Genomic DNA, 15,315 nt, shown 5'->3' with positions numbered 1-15,315 from the left:
AAGGACAATTTTGTCCCGCGGGACGGAGTTAGTGGTCGAGTCGTTTTGATAATTGACACCCGTCGGCGGTCGCATTAGTTTCAATTCATATGTTACCATTCATAGTGAAAGCCCTCTTTTTGATGTCTAATTGCGCTATTTTTTCTATCAAAGTCCGTCTTCGTCTATACCTCGGGTCAGTCCCCCATGGTCTGCCTTGATTTTCTCGAACAGTGCTGGTCCGCATCAGGGGCTCTCATGCGAGCCATGCAACGTTCCTAGGCAGGAACTGCTCCTTTCCTTGAGCTCCCTCTTTTTAGGTATCGTTTTGTTTGTATCTCGGTGCATCCAGGCTGTTCATTTTGGTTTTTGAACGGCTCGGATTTGGAGGAAGAAAAATGAGAGAGAGAGAGAGTGGTGGGGTGAGAGAAGAGGAGAGAGAGAGTTTTAATCTAGACCGTCTAAAAGTGCATTGGACGGTTCGGATGTGCTGAACGGACACCACTTGGGATATACCCATCCGGCACCTAAAAATTTCTCCAAAAAATGAAAAAAAATATCCAGTGGCATTTACGCGCCAGACCCAGTCCACGGACCCGGCCTATATAATCGTCTCTCCCTGTCTTTTTGTCCCTCAAATATTTGGTACGCGGACTTTTAGACAAAGAACAGTAATAGCAATTCCTCGTAGCCTCTCTCTCACTCTCCCCAGTCCCCTCTTGCTTATCTCTTTTAGACAAAGAACAGTACTAGGATTTCTGAATTCATAGCCTCTCTCTCTCTCTCTCTCTCTCTCTCTCTCTCTCTCTCTCCCCTCTTGCTTATCTTTTAGACAAAGAACAGTAATAGAAATTCATAGCCTATCTCTCTCTCTATCTCTGAACAGTAATAGGAATTCATAGCCTCTCTGTCTCTCCTCTTGCTTATCCAGCGCACCTCTTTGCTCTCGAAGGCTCACCAACCTCTTTCTCTGGATTCCGAGGTACATTTACACCTCGATTTATTTCAATTACGTCTGTTGTCGTGTACTGTGTTGCCTTCGGATATATAGACTCATAGAGTTGACTTTCAGTATGGGCTTTTATGTTGCTTGTCCCACGTTTGTGTGGAAGTAAAATAAAATATTTTATCTATTTTTCAGTGTTCGATTATGTAAAAAATTAAAAAAATATTTTACATGTAAAATTTTTTTCTTTAATTGGATGAATATGATTTACATTTAAATTTTTCAGAAGTTATTTTTCAAAATGAACCCGTTGCCTTCTATTGTAATTTTTATTACTCAGTTTCCTCGATCGTCAGTTCTGATCCACGTTATATTCCAATAATCTCAGATTTCTCCATCGTTTAAGCTTCCCCCTCTCTCTATACTATTTTGTTAATTTTTGAAAATATTTTTTCAAGTGCCAATCAAATACCGAAAAATAAAAGTTTGAAGTTTATTTTGTAAAAAAATATTTTCCATGAAAAATATATTACATTGTAAAACATTTATTATCAAAACAAACGGAGCCTTAATGCTTGATGATTTGTGAGAAATTAAGGTCAGTTGGCTCACTAGTCTGTGCGAGTTCAAAATCCCATGTGTTGAATAGCAGACACTATACACTTGACGTATCTGAGAACCTTATGATATCTATTCGGTTCCCTAATTCAGTGCTGAACCCTAAGGGCTCGTTTGGATGCGAGATAAGAATTTGAGGTATTACTTATGAAGGGGGATAAAATAGTATGGAGTATTGGTTAATAAGGAATGACCCACATTGATGTGATGTTTATAGAGAGAGATTAAATAGTAGCTGGTTTAATTTGGATGAAGTATTAAAAATTGGGAGATAAAATAGTATTTGGTTTGGATGAGAGTAGGCCTGTCAATGGACCGGATCCGACAGATCTGGATCCGGATCCGATAAGACCAAATCCGATCCGGATCTGATAAGACTCAAATCCGATAGTGATAATCCAGATCCGAATCCGAAAAATCCGAATCCGATCCGAAAATCTAAATCCGATCCGAAAACTTTTTTTACTTCAAAAATTTTAGCAAAAATATATATATTTTTCAAAAAAATACAATTTTTTTTTCAAAAAAAAATATTTTCCGAAAAAAATTTAAAAAAATTAAAAATAAAAATAAAAATAAAAATACAACTTCTTAAACATTTTTTTTTTCAAAAAAAAAAATTACTATTTTTTTAAAAAAATTTAAAAAATAAAGTTCGGATTCGGATTGATAACGGATTTAATCCGATCCGATCCGGATCCGATCCGGATCCGTATTGAATTACCGGATCTGGATTATCGGATCGACTTTATCGGATCCGGATTAGATCCGGTCCATTGACAGGCCTAGATGAGGGATAAAATAGGGGATAAAATTATTTTGTAGTTGAAATGAAGGGGAAGGGGGTAGGGTATTAATTAATAACACCACAAAACCCACCCATAAATAATCCCCCTGCAGCCCCTCTTAGCCGGTACAAGAGAAGAGAGGGGAAACCTAATACCCCTGCATTTTTTAGTCGCCAAACCAGGTGATAAACCTAGGCCCACGGTCTTAGGAAGGAGGAAAACTAATACCCCTTCTCAATATCCCATCCAAACAAGCCCTAAGTTTTGTGGACCAAGGGTGACAGCAGAGTAGTGCGGCTCGTTGGGCTAAACATGGAGTACATGTTCATGATCTGAACAGTTTATTTGGTAGAACCTGCTGAGCACATTGTATTTGTTGAAAATTAAGTTGATTGGACATTTGTAGCCAACCTGACGGGTATATATTTATCTGACTAAATCATAATGACCTTATTTCTATGTTGTCCAAGTTTCTTAACTATGTGGCAACAAATGTCCGATAAACTTAATTTTTCATGAAAAGAACATATACTTGGCGTGCTATACAAAATGAATGGTTTGGATCATGATGACGTGCTCCGATCCCCATTTAGCCCAACAAGCCACACTCCACTATCGTAGTGCATTGGCGCAGTGTAATTCCAGAAAATCTATCTTCAAATTTGATATGAATCATATTCTTATAAGATTGGCAAAAATAGAGGTTTATACTTTATATATATGAGCCTAGGTTTGCTTAGACTTCTTTTTGTAACTCTTGAAATAGAATCTTTGAAGTAGGGAATTAGAGGAGCTTATGTACCCCAAATTCTACCCTAAAAATGAGGCAGTTATGGGAGTTTTGTGTTGTTATTGGAATCAGGAACGAACATGCTTAAAATTTGTGACGCTATCAAAAGAGAAACTCCAACTGAGAAACAAAGAAAATTAAGCACATGCAAAATCACAAACATTTACAGTATTCTGAGAAATTCTGATAAGCTTTTCGGCAACCAAAGGTATTCTGAGAAATTTTTTTTTTTTTTTATCAGAGTATTCTGAGAATTTGAAATCCTTTTTTGAAGGTTTTAACGTTTTCATTAGGTGGAGTACTTTCCTTCTTGGATAACATGTATGTTTATGATTCAGTTTGGCAGGTTTTGATATTGGTTTAATCTGAAGCAGTTACAGACAGTGGGGTGGGGAAAACAGGTCACCGGTATATATATCGCGCAGTTATGACTTGTTTCTCTTGTTTGTTCGGCAGGAGAGACGGATCATCAACAAAACGATCTACAGAATTGGATGAAGGTATACTCTTAGCTGTTACCGATGGACATAATTTTTTGAATTCTTTTTCTTGAGATGAAGTTTAAAAAATATTTGAACTGATAGCAGATGAAGTTCTCTCCTTTTTCATATGGTTTTTAATTTCTTAAATGACCTGTTTATGTTAAATACTTGTCTAGGAAAATATTCACCTTAGTGTTAATTCTGTGATCAGTATCTAAAGATCCTTATATTTTGTCATGAGCAGAGCTTTCAAGCGTCCACAATCTCAATCTCTTCACATATAAAGAGCTAAGAATTGCCACCGATGATTTCTGTCCCACCAATAAAGTTGGGGAGGGTGGTTTCGGTTCCGTATATAAGGTAATTGAACATATAACCAGGGACGGATTCAGAAATGTCGTTTAGTGGGGACACTTTGTTAATCATAGTGGCGAAAATTTATTTTTCTAGTTAACCACAATAAGATCATTACATAATTAAGGCATGCAATACAAACTACAAAAATATTTAACACATACTTTCACTTAAATTATGTAAAAAAAAGTACAAAATCTCAGACAAAGTTTGATAGTATGTTTTACATGAACATCGACAAGTTTTAGAATAATCGAATAAATTTTATTAATGATATTATTTTAAAATATTGCTCTTAGACGGTTAAAAATAAGTACAATGAAAAAATAATCGATCTAAGTAGACAAATAGTTTGAAAATCAATAAATATAAATGCACCATATGGCGAAATTAAAATATAAAACTAATTTTATATGTATATTTTCAAGATATATGCACTTGTTTATGTGTAATAGCACACTTAATTTTATAATTTTGCAAAATATAACAAAATTATTTTAGTTTTGAGCGGGGGCACGTGCCCCCCTTTCCCTCCGTCCCTGCATATAACATGTTATTAAACAATGGTAAATTTGTGTATTGCGTCACTAGACTAACTAACGTTTACTTTAAATAAAAATAACTTGTAGGGGAGGCTTAAAAATGGAAAGATTGCTGCCCTAAAGGTTCTTTCAGCTCAATCAAAACAAGGAGTAAGGGAATTCTTGACAGAGATTAAAGTGATTGCAGATATAGAGCACGAAAACTTAGTCAAGCTTTATGGCTGTTGTGCGGAAGGAGATCATAGGATTCTGGTTTACAGCTACCTTGAGAATAACAGTCTTGCTCAGACTCTTCTCGGTAATTCCATTAATTTATTCTTGATTTTTTAAGTTCTTGAATATTATTGAGGCTTTCATTTCGAAAAAAAAAAAAGAAGAGAATATTATTGAGGCTTTTTGCTTGGTACGATGGGGGAATATTGGAAACCTTATAGAAATGCTGCTTAAAAGCTACATAATAGTCATTCCTTATGGAGCATACGAAGCTTTTGAAAATTTATCCGTACAATGAAGAAAAAGATACTTTCAGTTACTAGAAAAGTTATTTCCAGATTAGTGGATTACGGATTACCACAAGGCCTGACAAAATCCTTCCTATTTTGTGAACGCATTCTTAATTCACTGGATTGCCGTAAAGCTCAAATGTGGCATTTTCATTTTGGCATTCAAACATTATCATCATATCCAATGATGTTGAGTAATTAAACATATTCTATACGATTGAAGTTCTGTTGAATCAGTTTGACTACAATGATTTAACCCTTTGGCTTGCAGGTGGAGGTGACAGTAGCATGCTGTTTGGTTGGCGAACACGTACTAGAATTTGCATTGGAGTTGCGCAGGGGCTTGCCTTTCTTCATGAGGAAGTGCGGCCCCATATTGTTCATCGAGATATAAAAGCTAGCAATATACTCCTTGACAAAGACTTGACTCCCAAAATTTCAGATTTTGGTCTTGCAAAACTTATCCCAGCCAACATGACTCATGTCAGTACTCGCGTGGCAGGAACGATGTAAGTACTAACAAACTTGTTTAGATATTGCATCCTTTTGTTGTTTCATATATAATCATAGGAGTTCATCTTGATTTTATTCTTATAGACTTTCCAAATGTAACATTCATGTATTCTTACCTGGGACAGAGATGGATTGCGGGTTGGTATCAACCAATTCCACGCCCTGCAGAAGATGTCTACAAAGAAATGGCAGCTTAAGTTGCCATATAAATCATTCTACTTTTGACATTTTCTCAATGGAAATTGATTTTGGCACACTTCAGTTTTAGCCACTGGCACTCCATTTCATGTCTTGATTATGTGAGTGTTAGACTTGTCCTACATCGCTCATCTAAGCCACCCAAGCTTGGTTAATAAATTCTAGAGGTTACTCTACTTATAGCCAATTGGTTTTAGGTTGGAACCCTTCAAGAAATCTAACATGGTATCAGAGCTAGGTTTTGGGTGGCCTCACCTCGCGTGGGAAAGTCTCTGTCATCTCTGTCGCCCGAGTCACTCAGTCAGTCAGCTCCTGGTTTTAGGTTGGAACCCTCCAAGAAATCTAACATGGTATCAGAGCTAGGTCTTGGATGGCCTCACCTCGCGTGGGAAAGTCTCTGTCATCTCTGTCGCCTGAGTCAGTCAGTTAGTCAGCTCCTGGTTTGTCACCTCCACGTGCATCTGGGCTGCACGTGAGGGGGAGTGTTAGACTTGTTCTACATCGCTCGCTCATCTAAGCCACCCAAGCTTGGTTAATAAATTCTAGAAGTTACTCCACTTATAGCCAATTGGTTTTAGGTTGGAACCCTCCAAGAAATCTAACAGTGAGATGGTAAAACAAAAAGTGAAGTGCCACTGGTTAAATATGGAGCGCCAAAATCACATCCTTTTTCAACTGCTAATGACCTGTTGTTCTTTCAACTGCTATAATCATTGGAATCTTGCTTTTGATTATGCTGATATGGCTTCCAAAATCACACATCTCTCTCTCTCTCTCTCTCTCGGGTAGGTACTAAGAAGTACCAACAGTGCTATTGTGAGAATGAGATAATAGAAACAGGGATCTTAGCAAACAAATAAATGCTGCCAGGAGCTTACGACTTTAGATACAATGTCCACAACCGCCCTTACATGATAAAACTAACCATTCATATAAAAAAAATCAATAGACATGAGTAAACCCACCTACGACAGACCAAGACTAACACGTCTTGTGTCTTTAACATCCTCAGTCCCCGAAAACCTACAACTGAAAGGAAGAATTAATCTTGTTTAATTTGGCTTATGACGCCAAATGGTATGCCTGCAGAAGGAACTTTGCAAATTACAAGTATACGTTCTATTTAATTTGGCACTAGCCCATTGCCAACAAATTCAAACCATTTGGTCTTTTTGAGAGGTCATAGTTGATGTGAACTGAGACCACATCTTTTGTTGAACTGAACGTATGGGGGATCATTGGAATTCCATTATCCTCCTGTACATAATAGAACGGCACACAAAATAACAAATAAAACATTGATCTCATCATTATAAATCAAGTTATTGAATACAGAAAGTAGTAAAATCCAATAAGAACACTCCTTATAGAATTTGGATTCAATTCTTCTTTGATGTTTCAGTGGCCATGCAAGTTTTACCATCTTGAATTTATACTTGCATTTGTTGTTTCAGCGGTTACCTGGCACCAGAGTATGCAATAAGAGGGCAGTTGACACGTAAAGCAGACGTATACAGCTTTGGCGTTCTCCTTGTGGAAATAGTTACTGGAAGACGCAACATGAATAGTCGATTACCTATCGCAGAGCAATATCTTCTTGGAAGGGTATGAAGTTTTTCCACAAACTTATCAATATTTTCATACGAAGTGGTGATTAGGTGTGTCAGTTAATCTAATGAATCACCTAATTCCGTGATGACAAAAAGTAATAGGGAAAAACTTGGTGTAACAGTGATGAAAAATTGAACTGTGTAGGAAAAGTAAGCTGTGGCTAACTTTCCTCACTTTATCATGTTTTTAACCCTGTTTTCTTCCCTTTAACAAAATTGAAAAAACATCAACAAATGGAAAATTTTGTTCTTTTCACATTTTTATGTTCTGCTGTAAATTGTACATCCAGTGCTGACAATCATCTCATGAAAGGAACTTATGGTGGTATAACCTATGTATGGCTTGGAGCTACTGTATAATAGTTGTCAAACTTGGAGAAACAAATACATATTCCCGTGTATATATTCAGCATTGTCATTTGTCATCATTGTTTCTTTGCACATCCTTGGAACAAAATCACTGTTCTTTTTCAGCATGATGCTTTAGAATTAAGTATGACAAACTGAATAGAGATACCATGAGATGTAGGAGTCTACACTGCCTATGGTAGTGGAAGGTTGTAATTTCTGCATTCCTAGAAATGCAGGTTCTACTTGATTAGTGCTGTAAAATTATGCAGAATGTAATATGTAAATTTTATTGTAACAGACATGGGAACTTTACGAGAGAAGTGAGCTTGTGGGATTGGTAGATACGTCATTGAATGGGGAATTCGACGCTGAAGTAGCTTGCAGATTCTTGAAGATTGGTCTTCTCTGCACCCAAGACGCTCCAAATATCCGGCCCTTCATGTCAACTGTGGTCAAGATGTTAACGGGTGAAATTGACATTGAAGGAAAAGAGATTAAAAAGCCAGCCCTAATCTCTGAATTCATGGACCTTAGGGACAAAACAACCCACAAAGCTAAGCCTAATAAAACCAACAGTTCCTACATTGATACTTCTAGCTTGGGTAACCTCAAGAATTCACTGTCGTCATCGGAAATGATGTCTGTGCCAACCATGACCTTTACTGCAATATACGATCGGAGCATTTAATATATTTTTTTCAGGTCATTTGAGAGAGATTGGTTGATCAAATTTCGTTGTATTTTTTTCTTGGCTTTTATGGGTCATGTAATCTTTTGCAAATTGTACGGTAGGTAAACCACAGCCAGGAGAAGTAAAATGTATATTTTAATGTGTTAGTTCGTCTCTTAATGTAGTTTTTGAGCAGAGATACTTTTGTAAACTAGTAAACTGACACGTGCGAAACATGTGAAGTAATTAAAATAGATTTTCTGGAACTATTTTTCAGGTGGATGCGATCAAAATGGTCTCAAATAGCATTAGAAACTACGCAATAAGAATGTCAAATGTAAATTCAACATTTAATCTTTAGTGCATTATCATTTCCCAAGAACAACTTCAAAGATCCATTGCTCCAAGTACATTTATTTTTCCAAGCAATATTATTTGCTAGTTCTCAATAGATAATTAATTTTCGCATCAAAAGTGACCAAATAGAAAACCATTAGAGATCTTCCCTACATTTTTACACATTGTGTTAATGTGTTGGGCATAAATACAAATGCGTCTAAGTTCTACATGAAGTTTTTTTAATATGAAAAGACAAGAACATCGTTACCAAAGATGAACAATTTTACAGGAAGTTTATTTTCACACCCTTATTAGTCAATGGATATATTATTATACCTTGCCAAAAAACCAGTACACATTGAAAATATTAGTACAACACATGCCAAAGCTTATAAAAAATTGAAACCTCCTACGAACAATGAAGTAAGTTGTCCACTTCAAAGGTTCCTAGCCACCACATCAAGACTGAGTATTATCCAATATGCAAGAGTATGACTCAAAAGGTCTGCAAAAAGGAAGCACCAACCAAGTTATGACCCACTTGTAAAAAAAAGTTCGTACTTATTTAGGTAACAAATGTATTAATGTAGACTCATAGCAACTTCAAATTCTAGTAAAGAGAATGAGAACAACAAAGCCCAATTATCAACAACTCACTCTTCTTTTTCGTCAAATGTCACAACCTAGGTACCTTTAAGAGTATTCTTCTGAAGAACTCAACAAACCTACAATCTCATCAAAAATCTTCAGTGGCTGAACCTGGTATTCCTTAAATGCGAACAAGGAACCCTCCAATAGTTTCCATGTTGTCTCCGTAGCTATGACCATTGTCCACATATGGCCATCAGGAGATATATATGTTCAAAAGCTTAAAGAAAATATGCGTTATTAATCTTCATTCTATAACACAAAAGAAGATTCCATAGACATAAAAATATCCACACACAAACGCAGACCCCAGCATAGGAGCATAATACATATTCACACAAATGCTTATAGATATGAAGTATGAACAAGAAGAATAGATCTTCAAATACATCAAAGGGAAGGAAAATTTTGCTGAACGAAATCACATGTGCATGCATTTCTTTTATGTATCCAAACAAATTTGAAAGTAAGAGAACTTTTTAGCGAACAAAACCAAAAACGAACAACCATAACAAACTGATGAGACAAATTCAAAGCTGGCAAATTCAATGATCCAAATCAAGATGAGACAAACTGATGTTTTGTGATTTCATGCTGGCAGGTGCCAAAAAGATACCACAATAAGAAGGATAAGACACTATATCCAAAACTTTAAGCTTGTGAGTTGTCATCTAAATATTCCAAAGTCAAACTAAAGAAAATGACTTTCGATCTATTGCGTAAGAAAATCTTTAGTCCACCATGGCCATTAGGACCTTATGTCTGCCAGGCCCATTAGTACCTTATGGATAAGAAGATAACTGCAAATGTCAAAACCAATGCAAAACAGAAGTCATGAACTTCAGTATCTAATTCACAAAATAACCATGAGGGAAATGCATCCAGATTCCAGAATGAATGCAATTCTAAAACCAGTTGGCAATCATAGAAAATTTTGGCTAACGAATTTAATCGAACTGTTGGGGTGAGTAGAGATGTTAACATTTGAAAACAAAGGATCTGTGCTTCAGCATTGCCTACTCAATTTCAAAACAAAAAATTCACTCCTAAGACACCATTGGTGGAGAAAAAACACGGTCGGTTCAATCAATTAGATGGTATAACTAACATGAGTACATGTGTACTTGTTATGAATTTGGGGCAATGGAGTCGGGCTTGCTTGATACGAACCCAAAACCCAATACCATTATGTAACTAAAACTGTCTAATTTGTGGTCACTTAGCACCAAGGGAAACTAATGCCCTTAATCCAACACCCAGTAATGTTGAGTAATTCCATCAACTATTTGGTGTGCATAACATCAGCATATATATCAGTTTTTTTCGTAAAGGGACGTCAGTTTGATGTTGATGGTGGCATCCATTTGGCAGCAGAGATAAATGTTGCCAAAGTTTCTACTAATCTAGATGTTTACAATCTATGAAGATGGAGGCACAGAGGATGAGAAAGATTGAACTTACTATGCAAATATTGTTGGCATGAGTAACTTTGGCAGTCAAGTGGGATTCTTGTATCCATGAGAACTGGATGAAGGGCTCAATACGGATACCAGGTTCGTCTGAGATGAATGTCGACAGCAGTCCAAAAACGCATTAAAGGTCGTAGAAGAATATGGAGTGAGAGTCAGAGGAAGAGGGAGGGGACAACCATTGAAGCGGTTGAGAGAGCGTTTGAGAGATGGAGAGAGCCGTTTGTAGATCAACTCGATACGTTGTTTGGGGGTTAAGGATATGTCGTTTGGTTTGGGGGGGCTGCGTTGTTTTGGGGGAGGGGAAGTAGGAAGGGTATTTTGGGAATAGACAGATATAGATGAGAACGGTTGAATGTATGTGATAGAAAATATGAAAAAGAAAACTCTATTGGATATGGTCTATGTAGCATCCACACGTAAATTTTAGAAAATTGGTGGACATAACATGTGGAGGGGCGCGTTTTAAAACATAGTGTTGTTTTACACTATTATACGAATATAGAATACAGATATAGTCTATCTTTTAAATCTTACTTATTATAAAAGTGTTTCATCACGTATCTTCGTAATCAATAAGTAATACATTATCTGCCGCACAAAGAATAAGACTTCTCTGGATTTTAATTGAAGTATACCATTTCGTTTAACACCCCCAACTTGCGAAGGTATCCCAGGAGTGTTTAGAGTATTTCTTGAGTGTCCAAATGAAAAAAAAAATAGACAAAATAGGACACTAGAATTCAAGTGTCCGACACCAGCATTTGACGAAGTGCATGTGCTACCGAGGATATGATAGTACATGCCCTCCCATTTTTATGCACTTTCTTCTAGTGTTTCGCTTCGTGGACCTGTTTGACTAAATTTGCACTCCATCCCGTCGTATTCCTGTCAGGCCAAACCCCAAGTCTAGTTTCCAGTTTATGTATAACTTTCGTTGTTCTTGGATACATTGCACACGAGGAAGAACTGCTCATGATCATTGCGTTTATATGGGATTTCATGGTCATTAGCAATGTGTAGTGCCTAGCAATTTTTAGAACGTTGGCAATGTGTAGCTCTTGCTTTTTCATGTGTGGGTTTTTTCTGACACTCCAAACGTGTGACACGGCTTCAAACTGAGGTTCATCCACAATCTAGCGTGCTTTATTATATGTGGAGATCTATTCAAGATGAGAAGTTTGAATGGAACCTACATGGTCGACGTCGTTTGAGGACCTCCGGCATTCAAGATGCGAGGTCCCAATGAAACCCGCTTGATGTCGTTTTGTGCAACCTCGCGTCTCTTAAATGCATGTGAGTTTGAAATGGGTGCTGATCGCCCGAAATGTCCAGCTAACCCTTACACCAGTCGTCTTCCCCGTTTATCTTGTAATTGATTCTAGCCCTCACATAGACAGCTGTTGGCTGCTAAACAAGTAGTCTGAGCTAAATTGTTAAAAGCTTATTCAACATTGATTTGTTACTTAAAAAATAAAGCTTGCAAGCTACTCTTCGGCTCATTATCTATAAAATAAAAAATTCAAGTTACTTGAGATAGGCTCGTGTTTGGTTTGATTAAAGCTCGTTTAAGATTAGCTTGTCTTATAAACAAGTTAAGCTCGAACATATTTTTTTAAGGTCCTTAAGTTTTCAAGCTTAATCAAGTACATGCTCGGCTCGTACATAGAACAACAACAAAAGCTTCTCGAGAAGTGCTCTTGCTTATTGAGAGATGTTGGCTCCTTTATCACCCCTACTCACATATAAGATACGCAAAAGCTCAATTTTTATCCTAATCGAATACAATTCGAATCAAGCTTCTGATTACTTTGTTTCATGTTGCCTAATTTAATTCAGGTCGTTCTTCATTTTCGGTGCTTGGATTTTTTGGACAATTCTTGTCTTCATCACAAAAATCTATTATTTTGCTTTCTCGAATGTTTGGATAAGTTTCTGTATATGCGAATTCCGATGTGTAGAATCCATGTGTTGATTATCTGGTGGATCTTTGGCCGTGGTCGATTCTCTCGTGACAGAGCTCAGAACTCGATTAGGTAGAAACCACTTGCCAATTTGGAAGCTATGGCTTCCACTGCTCATTCATCCCCACCCTCAAATTTTCAACCACAAGCAGTTATTTCATTTGGCTTAATAGTGAAAGGAAAACCCTTCGGTTGGTCATTTCTTTGTTTATGCTTTGCTAGATGTTAAGAAGCATGGATACTGGCATTGGACACAGACACGACAAGTTCCTTTTTCAGAAAAATTAGGAGATAGAAACGTTGGGAACACGTTGAGTATGTGTATGTGTTGTATAACTTAATCCTGTTGGTGAATTAAGCATCCATGATGATTATTTTATCCACTTCCTGGACTTATCTGTCTCTCTCCCTCTCAGTTGACACTCTGCACTCAATTGCATTAAGTGTCTGAGACCTGTTTTGGATTTAGGATTGCTGTCAATACCATCAAGCAAAGTATGGAGATGGATGGGTTGAATACAAAGGCTCATCGGTATTTGGACGGCCTCAAAAGGTCTCCTTTCCATGGAAGCTTGATTTATTGGTTCTATTGATCCTTGTTTATTGAGTTGAATTGCTTCTCAATTTTCTATTACTTATTGTAACATCTCGAAGTTTTAGCTAAGATTTCAAAAGGTGCTGAGGGTGTCCTCGTGGCTGTTAATTGGGGCCCAAATGTTCTCTACAACCACATTTCATTTTTCGGTTCTAGTAAATAGTTAGAGCTGCTTACTATTGGTTTTGTTTTAGGTCGAAGCCTGAGGTTTCTGTCATAGAAGTTTGAACATGTGTTCTCAACTTGAGAAAACCAGTCCCAAGAACAATACTTTTTCGCCTTTTATTTTCTGAAGTGAATTAAAATTGGGTAATATTCTTTTGTCGCTGCAGAAACAGGGAAATATTTGCCATTTTGTTACTATTAATTGGAAAAAAGATGATTCTTCCATGTTTTCTAATGGAAGTACAGCTGTGAAGAAGAATTTTTGCTTTTGTTCTGAAGACTAATCAAATCAAGAAAGTTGAGCTCCGAACTTGTAAGATTCTACCAATATGGTTTTCTTTCAGTTTTATTGCTGGTTCTGTATGGAGATCATCTGTTTTAGCATTGATGTTGGTTCCATATATATATTTTTTGTCTGTACTTAACTAGCAAATGTCATTTATGGATCCTTTAGTTTTCTTGCTGTCGTTTAGCATGGAAGGCTGATCTTCAGATTATCTATACAGTGTATCGACCCTGTTGGTTATCTACTTATCGTGGTAATCATTCTTCTTTGTTTGTGCTGAGAGCAAGACACTTGATGTATCAGAATGGGCTATTTTTCAGGTCAGTTTTTATGTACCCATCTCCCCATATATAGGTGCTGGTTCTGCCTAATTCCTTGTTTGAACATTGTACATATTTTGATTGTTGCTACATTATGGAGTCAATTCTACCTGACATCGAAGAACACAGATTTCTGAAATGGATAAATTTTGGAGAGGAAAAAAAGCTTGGAGATAGATAGTTGCTTCTATACCTATTTTCATCTTTGATAAAGTCCAAAGTAAATTCAAGGGTCCAAGCATCTGGAAAAGTCGATGCTTTTTGGAGCCTAACACCATGAACCTGTGATCCGTCTGTTTGGTTCACAAAGTCTGAGGCAAACAATCTTGTGCTGGTGTTGTGAATCTAATTTCTAGAAGAATTATTACTTCTCTTCTGCAATTCCATCTCTGATACTTAGAGCTCAAAGTAATCCAAACAGGGAATAGCTTGTAGGCCGAATACTCATCGACCCAGTTTCCAAGTAAACATGGTTGGGCTGGAGAAAACAACCCAGAGATCCAACACAAGCAGATATCCATGGGATTTGGATGCAGAGATGTTGGATGAAGAGGAAGAGTTTGAACTATGGTTACAAGAAGCCCTGGCAGCAGGTATCTTTTCCGAGACATCCAGGACTCAGAAAGAGTTGGAACCCTTCGAGTTGCATGATTGCATCAAAAGAAGGTAAAGAAACAAGGGCGAAGATCATCTACATAACTCCAGAATAGTAGTTGTTGGTCCGGAAATAGATATGCAGACCTACCGAAAATGCCTATTAATTTTGTCAAAGGGGTGGGAACATTAGATAACCAATGATACTTATCAGCCTGCATATGTACATGAGATAGGTTTCTTCCCTTGTTATCAGTTTCTTTGAAGGTCCACATGTGAAGAGTAACCCGGTGACCAGAAATTGGGTGCCGGCTTTGTCTATCGAACCAACTTCTTTAAGTTCTACGCTGCTGTTGTGAAAAGTAAAAAAGAAAAAAGAAAAGAAGAACGAGTACTGCATGTTTAATGGTTAGTTAAGTTGTTTATTCATTGGGCCAGCAAATGATCTTGAATTGGTTGGATGAGGTTGGCCTGTCTCATTCTAGTTGTCCTTATTATATCGTAACTGCAGATTTTGAGATTAGGTAGTTGGAGAGGAAAGATCATAAAGGAGATATACAAGGTATCTTGTTTAGTTGGCAAGAGTGGAAA

General features: G+C 37.1%; 1 protein-coding gene and 2 long non-coding RNA genes across 3 annotated transcripts; 2 read left to right on the top strand and 1 right to left on the bottom strand.

The window, feature by feature from the left end:
* Positions 1 to 3,164: 3,164 nt before the first annotated feature.
* LOC131329726 (cold-responsive protein kinase 1-like) lies at positions 3,165 to 8,596 on the top strand. The gene is made up of 7 exons (XM_058363076.1): positions 3,165 to 3,329; positions 3,460 to 3,621; positions 3,848 to 3,963; positions 4,587 to 4,797; positions 5,274 to 5,511; positions 7,168 to 7,318; positions 7,973 to 8,596. The coding sequence occupies exons 2-7, from the start codon at positions 3,549 to 3,551 to the stop codon at positions 8,360 to 8,362; spliced, it is 1,179 nt and encodes a 392-aa protein (XP_058219059.1). The 5' UTR covers positions 3,165 to 3,329; positions 3,460 to 3,548; the 3' UTR covers positions 8,363 to 8,596.
* Positions 6,565 to 11,052, bottom strand: LOC131329789 (uncharacterized). The gene is made up of 4 exons (XR_009200840.1): positions 10,793 to 11,052; positions 8,258 to 8,336; positions 7,175 to 8,120; positions 6,565 to 6,970 (listed from the first exon to the last, which is right to left on the bottom strand). It is a non-coding gene; the product is annotated as an uncharacterized LOC131329789 (long non-coding RNA).
* Positions 11,053 to 14,075: 3,023 nt separating this feature from the next.
* Positions 14,076 to 15,067, top strand: LOC131329796 (uncharacterized). Its single transcript, XR_009200847.1, has 2 exons — positions 14,076 to 14,130; positions 14,552 to 15,067. It is a non-coding gene; the product is annotated as an uncharacterized LOC131329796 (long non-coding RNA).
* The last annotated feature ends 248 nt before the right edge of the window (positions 15,068 to 15,315 follow it).

Source organism: Rhododendron vialii, chromosome 6a, assembly GCF_030253575.1.
Source record: "Rhododendron vialii isolate Sample 1 chromosome 6a, ASM3025357v1".
Lineage (NCBI taxonomy): Eukaryota > Viridiplantae > Streptophyta > Magnoliopsida > Ericales > Ericaceae > Rhododendron > Rhododendron vialii.
This window is presented reverse-complemented; position numbering and strand designations above follow the sequence as displayed.

Bases quoted from the DNA above. Each gene is read 5' to 3' on its own strand.
- LOC131329726 (XM_058363076.1), top strand. From the start codon at position 3,549: ATGACTTGTTTCTCTTGTTTGTTCGGCAGGAGAGACGGATCATCAACA. The intron at 4,798-5,273 runs GTAATTCCATTA...TTTGGCTTGCAG, and splicing joins TCTTGCTCAGACTCTTCTCG to GTGGAGGTGACAGTAGCATG. The intron at 5,512-7,167 runs GTAAGTACTAAC...TTGTTGTTTCAG, and splicing joins ACTCGCGTGGCAGGAACGAT to CGGTTACCTGGCACCAGAGT.